We start from the raw sequence: 13,916 nt of genomic DNA on the forward strand, positions 1-13,916 counted from the left end.
TCACTGCTGAACTCAGCCCTCAGTCTGAAGCTTAAAACAAACACTCAACTCTTTCTAAAATACAAATGATACATATATAAGATCATCCAGACCTGGTCAATTTAACCTGAAAGTTAAAAATACTTCAATATGTACATGGACTTCAACTACTTGAAGAGAAACCACTTGTTCCTTTTAATGAAAAGTATTGGAATCTGAAAGATAACAAGCTAATTGCTCTCCTACTATTAAAGTCCTCAACAAAATGGGAAGTAAGGACACCTATAAATATAACAAACTGGCCTTTAAGTTACAAGGAGAGAGAGAACTATTGCCAGAAATAGTTTCCATGGAGCTCTTTCTGTACCAGTCCTGGTCTGATTCAGTATTAGAGGTCTTTAAGTGATAAATGAAATAAATGTGTGTGATGGTCTTACGTTCCCAAGAACAGTGGCATGGAATTATAAGATTAATTGTGTGATTATAAAACTAAAAATTATGCCATGCCAAAAATAATTATGCAACTCCAAATCCTCTCAACCTGTGCAATGCTGCAGGAGACAGAATATATATAAATATATAATAACCTACTAATATTTATAAATACAGACAGAAATCCTATGGATCAGTTTAACCCTTACTGAAGACTTGAAAACAGTGAATTCTTTACCAAACAGATCAAGTTTATAATTTACAAGTTATTGTTTTATAAACAAACCTAGATATTTTTCTAAGTATATAATGAATTCACAAAAGCTGCACTGCATTTCCTATAATGAGCAATTATTTCTCTGAAATGCTTCACAAGGAGTCCCATCCTGTGGAGAGTCAGACAATTCTTATATAGGCTGCAAATTAATATTGAACACTTTTATTAGAGAGGCCATTTCCTGGAGCAATGCCCCATACTGAGGCATCGTTACAAGGGATTAACCCCCAGCTCACTTCAGGGACAACCGATGTTTAGATCCAGCAGACGCCCCAAGAGGAGACTGTGACCACTCCACCTACCCTGACCCCTCGAAAACGCTGCATCGTGAAGATTGTTCATAATCATCCATTTACTGAGAACTTCCAATATCCTTAAATTATTTGTTAAATATTTTAATAAGTTTGTTGAAATTATACCGTAAGCAGTAACACCAAGTTCATTAAACTTAACTAATTACAGGATACCAATTTAGTCCCCAAAATTTATAAAAAAGTAGTTCTATCACTTTAGATCTTGGGGCATTTTATTTTGTTTTACTGCTCATTTGGTTTTTATACCTCATTACTCTCCCCACAGGAGCTACACAAGTAATAAAACAAACCCGTATTTTTTATTGTGTGCTCAATGAAAATCATCAATCCTAGATCAATAGCTATCTAATTTGACTAACTTACTACAAAAATCCTTGCTTTTGCCTCAACTTCAAATTAAGTGGCTATTTTAAATTGAATACACTTGCAAAATTGCTCACGTCCAAAATTATTTGAAAAAGGAAAAATAATGTGCTCGTGCCAAAAGGGCGCAGAGCAGTTAAAAATACATATCCATTAGACTTTGCTTATCTCTAGTAACCTCTTCCTAAAAGCTTTAGTTGGAAGAAGAGCAGGCAGATATAAAGTACATTCCGAGGGCATATTCCACCCGCCCCAGTCCTTTGGAAATCAAGGCTGGAAAGTTGAAAGGGCATATTCCAACCAGCCCGGGTCCTTTGGAAATCAAGGCTGGAAAGCCGAAAGTGCAAGGATGCACTGTTTGAAATGCCTGGAAAAACATTCTGGTCAGGAGATGCCAGAGGTTTTGAAGCTCCCATCAAGCCACTGGCCTTGATCCAGATAATGGCTTTTCCTTCCCCTCAGCTGTCTGCGGCAAGAGTTTTCCCGCAAAGAAAGAAAGGAAAAGTGGTAGGAGAGGGAGGGAGGAGCAGCTTCCAGGCCCTTTCTCTGTAACTGAGAGGGTACAAAGGGCCACGTATGGCAGGCTGACATTTATAGAGGGCCTGGCGTTGCCATGAAGCACTCCGGGAGGATTACCGGGGGTTAGCAATCTGCTCTGAAAGGGGCAGCAGAGCAGACTGATGAAAGTCCCTGTAAATGTGATAACAGTGATGCTGTGGACTTGGAGACAGCAAGCTGGAGCTGGCAGACATGCGAGCACAGGTCTAGCCAGTCAGACGGCCTGCAAGAAAAAATTCATTGTCAACCTGGCTCCCCTGCCCCTTCAGGGCTGCCCAACTCACTTGCTGAAGCCTGGAAGCACAAACTGCCAGCAGAATGGCATTTCTAATCAGGGCATAAAAATAAAAGCCCCTGGAAAACTCTCCCTGGCCTAACCCTTGTGCCCTGCCCCCACCAACCAAGAGAGAAATTGATCCACCCAACGGCGAGGCTCTGGACCTGCGGAGGTTAATTATCTTGCTAGTCTTTTCCCTCCAAATGCCGGCTGCACCAGCCAATCCCTTCTGCCTGGCATTTTTCTGCAATTGTAATATCAGAACTTTCACACGCCTGCCCGAGCTCCTGGTCTCGGCAGAAAGGCCCATATAGCTGTCAGCAAACTGATAAGAACTTTAAAATGACTCCGCAGGGCCTGTTTATAAAGAGGAGCCGGAGAAGCCCATAAAGAAAGAGGGCAGGGGCCACGGAAACCAGCCGCTCACACTGTTTTAACGTGGCATTAAAATGAGCCGCAGATTTACGGCAGTGTGTTAGCCCCTGGCCCAAATCATCTGGGGGATGGAGCTCTCGTCTCCACACTCCACTGGGATTTCAAATCGGAGATGGAGCTGGCTAGAAGGGAATGGGGGAAGGGAGGCAGAGGTCGCAGGAGGAGAAGAGGAAAAGGGAAGAAGCAGAGAGAACCAGGAAAACCAGATAATGGAACCCCTTCACCCTCCAAGGATGCGAACAACAACTACTTCTCAAAGATATCGGACCCGTCCTCGTCAACTCACAGAGAGATTTCCTTTATGTTTAGTTCATACCCAGTAAACTCTAATTCTTCAACTGTTCACCACCCAAATGTCAATCTCATTTGAACTTTTCTCTTGAAGTTTATTTTCTACTTCAAAAAACGAATAAAATCATGATTTGGCAGAGAACATTTTAGAAGAGGGGAAAAAAGACTCAGTATAAAATTTTTTTTTTAGAAGTACTTTATCCAAATGTGCCAATGAATTTTTTTTAAAGGCCAGCTAGAGAACCACTGCTTTTAATAAACCATTCTGACTGTAACAGAAAAACAGAGAGGTGAACTTCCTTCCACGCCAAGATGTAGAAAGTACACCAGACCCACAGGAATAGACTCTGTTTCAGTTTCCATGCCCAGAAGCAAATGCATAATACATCCGTGTTGGCAACTCACTGTGGTTCCTTAAGACCAAGTCCCACACCAGGAGGCTCCTTCCCATACTCACACGGACCAGGCGGAGCTCTCCCAAGCGACGGCCAACATGGAGCAGGCAGACCAGAATCTAGATGCTGTAAGGATACCATCTCATTTCATCAATACGACTGCCCTGTAGTGTTACTGGCCCCAGGTCTGCGACAAGAATATGGAAGCCTGGGAAAGTTAAGTAACTCACCCACGGTCACAAAGCTGGAAGACAGACGGCATAGTTTAGGATTCGAATTCAGGTCTCTCCAACTCGAAGGGCCACGTGCTCTCCACTACCAACATTTTTCAGACTTTTTGGACTGGGACCCACGCTAAGAAACATGTAAACACATTCCATACCACAACTTCTCCACAAGTCCATATACAACTGAAACAAAGGCTTCAGGAAATACTTATCCTTACTGTGTAATAGGCTGATATTTTCCTTTTTATTATATTTCATTTCTTAAAAATAAAAGGCCAGTCGTGACCCACTGAATTGACTTCATGATCTGCTAATGAATCATGACCTTCAGTTTGGAAAATACTGCAGGACATGAGGCCAAAATAAAGAAAAACAGTCATCACGCTGGGAGTCAGGAGACCTGGGTTCCGGCAAGGCTCAACTCTGGCCCTAACCACTCATTCTCGAGACCACTTGAACCCTAGGGCTTACCTGTCATCTATAAAATATGAGGAAAGGGTTGAACCATTTCTAAGGTCTCTTCCAGCTCTTTGATTTTTTTTCTAAATCTCCTTAACTGATACTGCTTTCCCCTTTCATCACACATCTTTTCATTACTCTCCACTTGTCATTCACCTTCCCTTCCTTCTAATTCTCCACCAAGTTCTCTGCTGCTGGTACTCAAAGTTCCCCTCGGTCCGCTCCATTGTACTTACTGAGTCTTGCTCACGGAAGCCAACCTCCGGGTGGAGGTCGGAACCCTCACAGAGCATCCTCTCCTCCTATCCGAGACTACTCAGTTGTGGAGACTCCCTCCACCTCCTGATCCATTCCTGACTCTCCACAGCACAACTGGGTGACAGCACTTCTGCCCTTTAATCTGCATATTAGTGAAAGTACTCTCCTCAGCAAACTGAGGGCCTTTCTTAAAGACAGGAGCTGTGTCTTTTTTTTAAAAATCTCTCTCAATATGTCTATATAATACTAGAAACAAAGCAGGTGCTTAATACATAGTTATCTGGCTGATTCCCATTACGAAATTAAGGACTCTAATTCTCCTACATTTAGAGAATATTTAGGCGGGCTAGGAAAAGTCACCAAACTGATTAAAACTCGCATCCCAAGAAGAAGTGAGCATTTACAGACTATGTTCCATACACCACTCACTTAGGTTTGCCCTGGACAGGGGATGCCAAGGCTGCCAAGGAAAGCAGCTTTATGGTCTCTCCATCTGGACTGTGAGGGTTTAAATCTCAGAAGCTATACAAAATAACTGCAAATCAGCCCAAACCTTAAAGACAGGAAAATTTATTTACAGGCCCCAGTGCGCTATAAATTTGAGACAGTTCTATTAAAATGCTTTTCTTGGCTTCCCATCAGATACTTGGCAAAAGTCTTTTTCCAATAAGGTTCTTAATACCAAAGTTGAAAAAAAGTTAAACACATAAAAACGCTCTTCCTTAAGAGTTCCAATTAAATGAGTCCTTATTTTATCCTGCTTTAAACAGTGTATGTTGACTGGTCTCCTTCACAATATGGATTTATACGTTCAGGAAAACAAACACAGAGTATACAGTGTGATTGGAAAAAAAATTCTGAAATTCAAAATATCCCATAAAGTGATTACACTCATCCCCAAGGCTCTCCCACTGGCCAAAGAGCCTGGCTTTGAATCAGAACCAGGATGTCTGTTTCACAGGAAGAACTCCAGGGATCAGGTCAATGTGCTCTGTTGAAGAAAGTGATCCAGTAGCTTTTTTTAGGGCGAGTACGAAAGCAGAGACTGGGAAACACAGCCTGGAGTGACATGTCGGGACCGGAGAGTGGGGAGAGGAAAGGAGACAGGGAATATTTGGCATTTTTAAAAAAGCCCTGAGAATTCAGTTTATGTATATAAAAAACATTTCAATTTCACAGTGGGGAAGATAAGAATGACAGACATTAAATGTCGATCCTGGAAATAAGAAGTGAAATTTTTTCCACATTCTTCCTAATATATATTTCCAGGGATGTGTCCAGTCCTCAATGTCTCGAGCAACCACTTTTTTGAGAAGACTATCCAATAAGCAGTTAGTTTGAATCACTGTGAAGTTCATCCTGATTTTTAGCCTCAATCCAGGCCACACAGCTCTGTGATTTGAATAAAGTTGTGGGCAGCAAAACAGAGTGTGCTCCCTGTCTGTCTCTCACATACTGTGTGGTCTTGGGAGCATTACTTTATGTCTCTTTATCCTCAGTTTCCTCACATTAAAAAATTCAGATGATTCTTCTCACTGCCTACCTCACTCCTCTGTTTAAAGAGTTTGCTTTGTAAATTGGTGTGGGGGGTGGGGGAGTCAGGGAGAAATGGACCCAGACTGCCATATAACTGTCAACGGACACCACCGTGGAGCCACCAGCACGGGGAACCCTCAGAGAGTACGCCTGTCTGGGCCGCTGAGGTGTCCAGACATGGACATGTGAGGGTTTACACCTTTAGGGGAATCACAAAACACTTCTTAAAAATAAAAACTTAGATGTTTTAGACAGAAAACTTTATAAAATATATTACATAAGAGCCAATATTTTAAAAATACATGTATGCAAACAAAATTTAAACCTTCACTTAAAGATTCAAGGGCATCACCAAGAACAGCAATGTCTGTATTTCCTCAATTTTAAGATGCCTCATCAATAACAGCTTTAGGGGGAAGAAACAGAAACTATATTTAATGTTCACATTGATGGCAAAACTCACTTGGATGTCAGAAATCCGAAATATGAAAAACAAACATGTACTTCTCTGAACGGAGGAATTCTGCATCTTACAATGATACACCCAGGACATAGTGGACGCTGCAAGCTGTCTGCCGTACATCCGACGTGCAGGGAGTTCTGTTTTTAAAATAATTTTCCATCTTCTCTATTCATGCCAGACTGGCAGATGACCCATCTCAGAGACTCTCACTTGTTGTCTTTCTCCCCTTCAAATTTGTGACTTCTAAACCACCATGGCTACAGAAACTGGATAATTCACGTGTTGAAACTACGTGTAAATAAGAAAAAATAAGAGCCTCATTTTAGGGGCCCTCTGTGAACAAAGGGCGTGACCTCTGGTGTACACACACATTTGCTATTCTGTGGTCTCTCCTGCTCTCTCCTTTATCACAGCCAGGCCTAACCACAGTCCTGGCAGGTGAGGGTACCACATGCCTGGGGTTTTATTTTCTTCAAGAGAAGTGTTTTGACTTTTTCCTACTCAGCCCATTTTATCTTCAAGTACTCCTCTGCAGCACAAATATCTGGTAGGCTTAACAGGAAAATATAAAAGCAAACTGAGATGGGTTAGGGGAACAGACTGAAAAGAAACTGATATTGTAACTTACCTAAGCGTTAAAGGCGCGAGAGAAAGGAAGATGCTGAATGTTTCTGCCACCTCAAAGGCTCCTAGTCAACTGAGTACAAAGAAGAGTTCAAAGGCAAGGCAGACTCCCGACTTCCACCTCCTGGTGTGGCTGAGGTTAGAGGTCACTGCTGGTGGAGCCACTGACCAATAAAAGAATGTTTGGAAACTCCACTCAACAGATAAACCGGGGATCCATTTACACCTTCCTCCCTGTCCACACAAACATTTCTGACCATACAGCCCAGTGTCTATCCAGCCTTCTGAGATCCTACATTGCTTTCTTTTTCATTGTGATTCAAGGGAGACTGGGGATATGAATGTTCCATTTGACTAGAGAAAAACATTAGTGCATTCTTCTTCCTGCCTTCCAGCGTGGGAAAGACGGTTGATGGGACCCTCCATCTTAATGCCTACCTCAAATGCCACCTCCCAATAAATCTGTTCCTGACAGCTGCAGCCCACACCTCCTCCCTCCATTTCAGACCCCTAATGTACTTTGGAAGATCTGCACCATCTTCTCAACTTTCTTTGTGCTTATACCCATTATCCCCAAGATGACTGCTAGGCCCTTGTGGGTGAGGATCACAGATTTCGTATTATCTCCCGTTATCTCCCCTGGGGGGAAAAAACACTTAATTAGGGCTTCACTAAATTAATTAACTAGTTAATTTAGCTCACAGGACAATAAAAGGCTGACTGCTAAGTTGGCTTTATCCTGTGATAACTATTATCCTCCACTAATTGAAGGAACCCCGTAAGCCGCCCCTAGCCTGCCCAGCGCCACGTCTGCCGGCCCTCCCGCTGTGGGCCTTCACTAGACGACGGAGACACAGGCTTAACCGCAGCTCTTCCTTCCTTCAGGCCCTCACCCTCTGTGTATCTTGACGGCTGCTTCACTGTCACCTCTAACGGCAGGAGGAACATTTCATTACTTGTCTTTGTCAGGGAAAACGTCTTTCTCGCTCGGTGCATCCTAATTCCCAAGTCACAAGAAGGACTTTCACGGCTGTGTTCCTCAGTCAGATCGTAGGAATCTGATACACCGTACGAACTGATCCTGAACTCCAAGCTGCAAAATGCTGCTGCGATACCTTCACCGCCAAGATCCCATCCCGCATCTTGGGGTCAATTCAGAAACTTGAGCTCTGTTCCACGGAGGGAGAGCAGAACCCTGTGCTCAGCACTCTTTCTTCCTCACCTGAAAGAACCAGTCTCTAGAGAGCAGCTAGGAAGACAGTGTCAGCGTGAAGCACCAGAGCAGCGCAGGCATTTAGGATTTCTTGGAAACACTGCAACAGCCAGAAGGAAAATGAGTCACTTAAAAGTGGAGGGAGACCTCTGCTGGCTCCTATTGTCCATGCAGCTCCTTCAGCTAGTTCTGATTTGCTCAGCAAGAAAATCAGACTCTGTTCCTCCGTCTCAGCTCATCTTTCTGATGCATCAACCAGGGCCCCTGGGGGATCAACTACCGATGTAACAGGTTTTCCCCTAAAAGTTCATGCTTGTCTTACAAAAGGATTCAAGTTTGACCTCCCCAAAGAGAATTCACTAAGGTGGAAAACCTTCCAGAACCAGGTGTATGCTATTGTTTCAGTTACCTCTGCCAAGGTGAAGTTAAAGTGAACTACGGTAAACAGAGGGCAAAACGACAAGCATATTCTGGAAAGGGCCCTACAGAACACAAGAACTCTCCCTAACCTTAGGGAGACGAGGCCTGAACTGTTAAGAGAACAGCGGTTCCCAAGCAAAGCAATGCTGCCCCATGGGGCACACTCGGCAACGTCTATGGACACTCTTGGTTGTCACAACTTGGGAGGAGGGCGTGCTGTTTGCATCTAGTAGTTGAACCTAGTCGTCCTTTATACCTATCCGGGAATTACTTCAACCAGGTAATCTCACCTTGGGTTGAGATCTGTCCAGTCTAGGTCATTTTTGGAAGACAGAATGTTCAGAGACAGGGGAGCAGGACTGAATGGGGCACTGCAGTGGGCACTTTAGAGGGTCTGAAAGTAGCCAGAGAAAAGGGCATCAGAGGCCGAAGAGAGATTTAGAAAGGGAGGCAGGAAAGTGCCAGCACTGCCCTTCTTTTGCAGGTTGACATAATGTAGAGTATTCACCACCAGAGGAGGTAACCGGCCCTGAGGACGAGAGGCACTCAGGGGGAGAAGAGATGACCACTTAATTACCAGTGTTGTCATGGAGAGGAAGATTCTTGCTAAGGACAAGAGCTCCTTAGAGTTTTTAACAGCTGAACGGAACAGGAGAGATGGTCTAGCCAATCTCTTCATTTCGTAAGTGAGGACATGAAAGACCAGGGGGCTCTGGTGACTTGTCATGGTCATACAACTAACAGGGACAGCTCCAGGGCTCAAACCCAAGTCTTGTATCTCTTTGAAGCCAAATAACCTAAAAGCACACTGCTTTAAATGGGCTCTAGCCATGCTATCTCAACAGTTCTATGATCCTGAGCCTGCCACTGAAAAGGACCAGGCACGCCTGTCTCAGACCTGTGGTTCCCCAGCCACGCTCCTGTGGGACAACTGTGTTCTGTAAGCTAGCCATAGGTGCTATGCTCCGGAAATCAAATGGTTCTCTTTCCCAGCATGAAAGTGGTGGGTTTTTTCCGGGGCTTCTTAGACTAGAGTCTAGTAAAAGATGTTATCTGATTTAGCAGATGATTCTCTATTTAGCTATTAATCAAGATGCCATAAAAAGAAACACAGGAGCACAAACACCAGGCGTCTTCAAGGAGCACTTTCTTCTACACAAGCTGTAGGAACCACAGGTTTAGATTAAGAATCTAGAGATCTCTGGACTGATTTTCTAATTCACTAAAACCCAGATGAGGTCAGCAGTTAAGCAACAACCGGGAAGCAGAGAAACTTAAACCGAACATGAGCATGCCACGAAAAAACTACGTGGAGGCTAAAAAGCAGCCTGTGATTTGTTTTCAAACCAGAATGCCTCTGCCGGCTACTAGTGTCCACGCAGCTCCTTCAGCTAGTTCTGATTTGCAGAGAGGCCTGAGACCCGTTCTCTGGACAAGGTCAAATACAGGCTCTCCGCCTGAGGATGGGGGTGCAAACTGAAAACAGGGTGTGCATGGGACGGTCACACACTTAACGCTGAGAACTCTCCAAACTTCTGCTGCTCATCTCTTGCATAGATAATTGTGATAAAAATAAAAACTTTTAAGGTCCTTAAAAAAAAAAAAGAAAGAAACAGAAACAACAAGCACAGTACCAATACTGGGATAGTCTTTTTAATTTTTTTTTTTAACTTGCTTGACATTTAAGCCCAACTAAATTTCTTTCAGGAGAAAGAAAGGGCAGCAGGACTGAACGGGACACCCAGTGGAGTGCAGCAGACAGTGGAGAGCAGCCCAGGGAGAGTGGCATCAGAAGGTGGGAGAGAGACCTGGACAGGGCGGCAGGAGTGTGGCAGATGTTCCAGGGGACAGGAGGGGACCACTTATTTACGAAGGCCATCTGAACTGGGGACCTCGGCCAGCTCAGACAACAACGTTCTCACGGTTAACAGCTACTCAGAGGCGTCACCCTGAAATGACCCAGCTTCCAAGGTTGTCTTCGTCACTCCAACTATCTCCTGTTGTGAACACAACCCTCCAAAGAGGTTCAGCTTTGCGTCCAGAACACCATGCTCCAGCAGGACCCTTACGCTGTAGTTGGCTCACCTCAGGAGCGTTTTTAAATCTCTGACAGTTATTATTGCAAACCTTATTTGATGCAACTCACCTAAGACTGTTTTCCTCTGTTAAGTCTGGCTGGCTGATATAGGGGAAGAAATAAATCCCACTCACACATTCAGCTGCCGTTGCTCTGTATCCAAGCAGTCAAGAGCACCCCTTCACACCACTGTGTCACCTCCCCAACAGGCCTGCCTGGCCTCTTACCTGTCTCTGCATTTCTTCAACCTGTCTTTGGGGGATGCTCTGCAAAATACTGTACACATCCAACATCTTTTCTTCTGGCACAATCACAGATGCTCTAGAGACAAAGGCAAAAACAATTTATATATGTACAGCCCCTTGCACAAAGCACTTGTACATATGTTGTCTTGTTTAATTCTCACAGACAGAAACACCACCACCCGAAACCTCCTTCCGCCCCAGATGCCTTCCAGTGAGTGGTCCTTCCTCCTTCTCCCTCTCTCATGCTGGGGTTCTCTCCCCAGCTCCATCTTCTCACCTCCCACTCACTCTCCATCCGGCGTTCATCCTCCCTCCTCTCCCCCGCTGTGCTCCAGCCACACTGGCACCTTTCAGTCACTTGAACAAACCCCGCCCACCCCACCACAGGGTCTTTGCATGTGAAGTGCCACCCACCCAACATGCTCTCCTTCACTCTCCACTGCCCACTCTGAACTAGCAGTGACTTTTCTCCTTTACTATCTACTCAGATCCGTTCATTATTCAGCACGTATTTATGAAGCCCCTATCACGTGTTCGGTCCTGGTAACACAACAGCGAACAAACTAGACAAAGATGGCCAGCGAGCGGAGGGGCCACGAGAACTCCTGAGGGAAGAACACTCCAGGCAGAGAGACCAACAAGGACGCAGCAGGTCGGGAACGTTCCGCAACAGCGAGGAGGCCTAGCGCAGTGGAGTTAAGCCGACGGAGGGTCAGGAATAAAGAGAAGGGGGGCAGGCGCAGCCAAGGGGGCAGGGCCCTGCAGGCCACTCTAAGGACTTGGGCTTTGACTGAAGAGAAAGCCATCAGAAGGTTTTAGGCAAAGCATGGCACGATCGGACGATGTTCCAACAGGACCATTCTGCCTAAAGCGTCAGAACAAACTACAGAAAGCAAGAGCAGGTGCAGGGAGAACAGCTGGACACCACCGCAAATCCAGGCAAGAAACGCTGACAAGGGGGACACTGACCACAGGGAGGAGAGCGCAGAGCCGGCAGGATTTGCTAACAGATCAGACGTGGTGGGGAAGGCGGAGAGAGGACTCAACCATGACTCACTCTTTGTGGCATTTAGCAGGGTGTGTAATTACATTTGTATAAATTAATTTATTAAAATCTGAACCCCCTCCCCCCACTAGACTAGTCCATTCCGATGGAAACACGCCTGGTTCCACTCACCAGCATACCATGAGTTCCTGGTATATTGCCTAGCACACACAGTGAGCACTTAAATATTTGTTAAAAACGTAAATGGTTTCTACTATACAGATGGGAAAACTGAGGCTCAAAAGAGATTAAATGATTTGCCAAGATCACAATGCTAGCCAGTAATAGAACTGGTTACCTGAACTCTGCCTGTCTGGCTCCAAATCCAGAGCCCCTCCACCACTTATCCATTATTATAACTACCCAAGCAGATCTAGATTCTCATGGGAATATCTTTTCAGACTCAGCTCAGGGTCACTGCCTCCATGAAGCCCTCACCAACTCCACTGCCAGCAACAGCATGTGTCTCCTTCTCACTCTTCTCCTGGCACCCACCCAGCCAGGGCCACATCTCACGGCAGCATGCGGTCACTGCTGGTTTACTTGTCTATCTTCCACCACTAGACTGTGAGCTTCTTGAGGCGAGGTCTGACCTTGATCATCATTGTATCCCCAACTAACACAGTACGCGGCAAAGGGCCCTGAGTGAATGTTTCCGGGATGAATCAATGACTGTAGGGGCCTCATCACTCCTCTAAGATATAAGGATCACACGCCCTCCTCGTCCAGGCTGACTGAGGCTCCCTCCTCTGTGTGGGCTCCCTCGCCCTGGGCATGCATCTGTTACAGCACTTATCACACATTATTATGACTGTTGGTTTCTCTTCCCCACTAGATTCCAGCCTCCTGGAGAGCAGAGACTGTATTTTCACAGTAGGCTTTCCAATAGATGTGAGCTGAGGGAGTGGACATATGAACGAATGCTACTTAAATTGTTCAAATATCTGTGGTAAGCAGATTTGGAGAGAAATATCAAAAAAGTTGAGAGAGAACAAAACAAGTATTTGAGGCAAAGTCAAGCCTGAGAGCTATACACAAAAGGAACTCATTTTCAATAATCTTTAACCTCCAAAGTCCTGGGGAAATGAAACAACATGAGCCTAGAGGGCCACTCGGTTAATTACAGCATTGACAGCCATAACCAAGCAGAACCTCTGTCTGTCCATCTGTACAGGGAAAGTTTGTAAGCTTTCATCCATGGAGACGATGAAACCACTCCACCTCCAGCTGGTAACATTATGCACACTCAACTGAGCCTCCAGAGCAGTGGTTCTCAACTGTGCTACCAACCATACCGAGGCAGCTTTAAAACACAGCATTCCCGGGGTAAGGCCCAGGATTTTCTCAAGTTCTCCAGGTGAGTATACTCTGCAGCCACAGCTGACAAATCACTGCTCTTGGCCACAGGTTGGCAAACATTTTCTGTAAAGGGCCAGACAGTAAGTATTTTAGGCTTTGTGGGCCATATAATCTATCACAACTACTCAGCTCTGCCACTGTAGCACAAAAACAGCCGGAGACAATATGTAAATGAATGGGTGTGGCTGTGTTTCAATACAACTTTATCTACAAAAACTGGCAGCCTGTCAACCTGGCCCAAAGGCCTCAGTGTGCCAACCTCTGCTCGGCCAATGGACTAACTCCCCTGATGAAAGTATAGCAAAGCAGCCTGAAGCATAGTTCTCAAACCGAGGGATGCATTATAATCACTTGGGGGGCTTTTAAAATCTCATACACACAGAACCACTAGTGTAAAGTTTACTAAAAGGTAACACTCACCTCTTCCAGTCAAGAACTTCAGAGAAAGGCAGAATGTAGGAGTCTGCAATGACAACTGGGACACAGCCAGCCCGCAAGACGTCACTCAATACCGCCTGGCCCAGCCGAGCCCCACGAAGGACCACACAGAAGGTAGCCTCCTGCAGAAACACAAGCAGAGGGAGGGGATTACAGACCAGCTTTGCTGGTCCACTTACTCTGATCTCTGCAGACCACGAAGTTCTCCCAAGGGCTGAAGCCAAGCAATAC

General features: G+C 45.2%; 1 protein-coding gene across 4 annotated transcripts in view; it reads right to left on the minus strand.

Annotated features, from left to right (window-relative positions):
* Window positions 1-13,916, minus strand: part of EXT2 (exostosin glycosyltransferase 2) — a 134,568-nt gene that overhangs the window by 93,924 nt on the left and 26,728 nt on the right. For 3 of the 4 annotated variants that reach the window (XM_058527108.1, XM_058527105.1, XM_058527106.1), the window contains 2 exons: window positions 13,668-13,807; window positions 10,826-10,919 (listed from right to left, as the gene is read on the minus strand). In XM_058527108.1, the coding sequence (XP_058383091.1) occupies window positions 10,826-10,919; window positions 13,668-13,807 (234 nt within the window). The remainder of the gene's footprint in view (window positions 1-10,825; window positions 10,920-13,667; window positions 13,808-13,916) is intronic. The other variant, XM_058527107.1, reaches the window with a different exon arrangement.

This window comes from Diceros bicornis, chromosome 31 (assembly GCF_020826845.1).
Source record: "Diceros bicornis minor isolate mBicDic1 chromosome 31, mDicBic1.mat.cur, whole genome shotgun sequence".
NCBI lineage: Eukaryota > Metazoa > Chordata > Mammalia > Perissodactyla > Rhinocerotidae > Diceros > Diceros bicornis.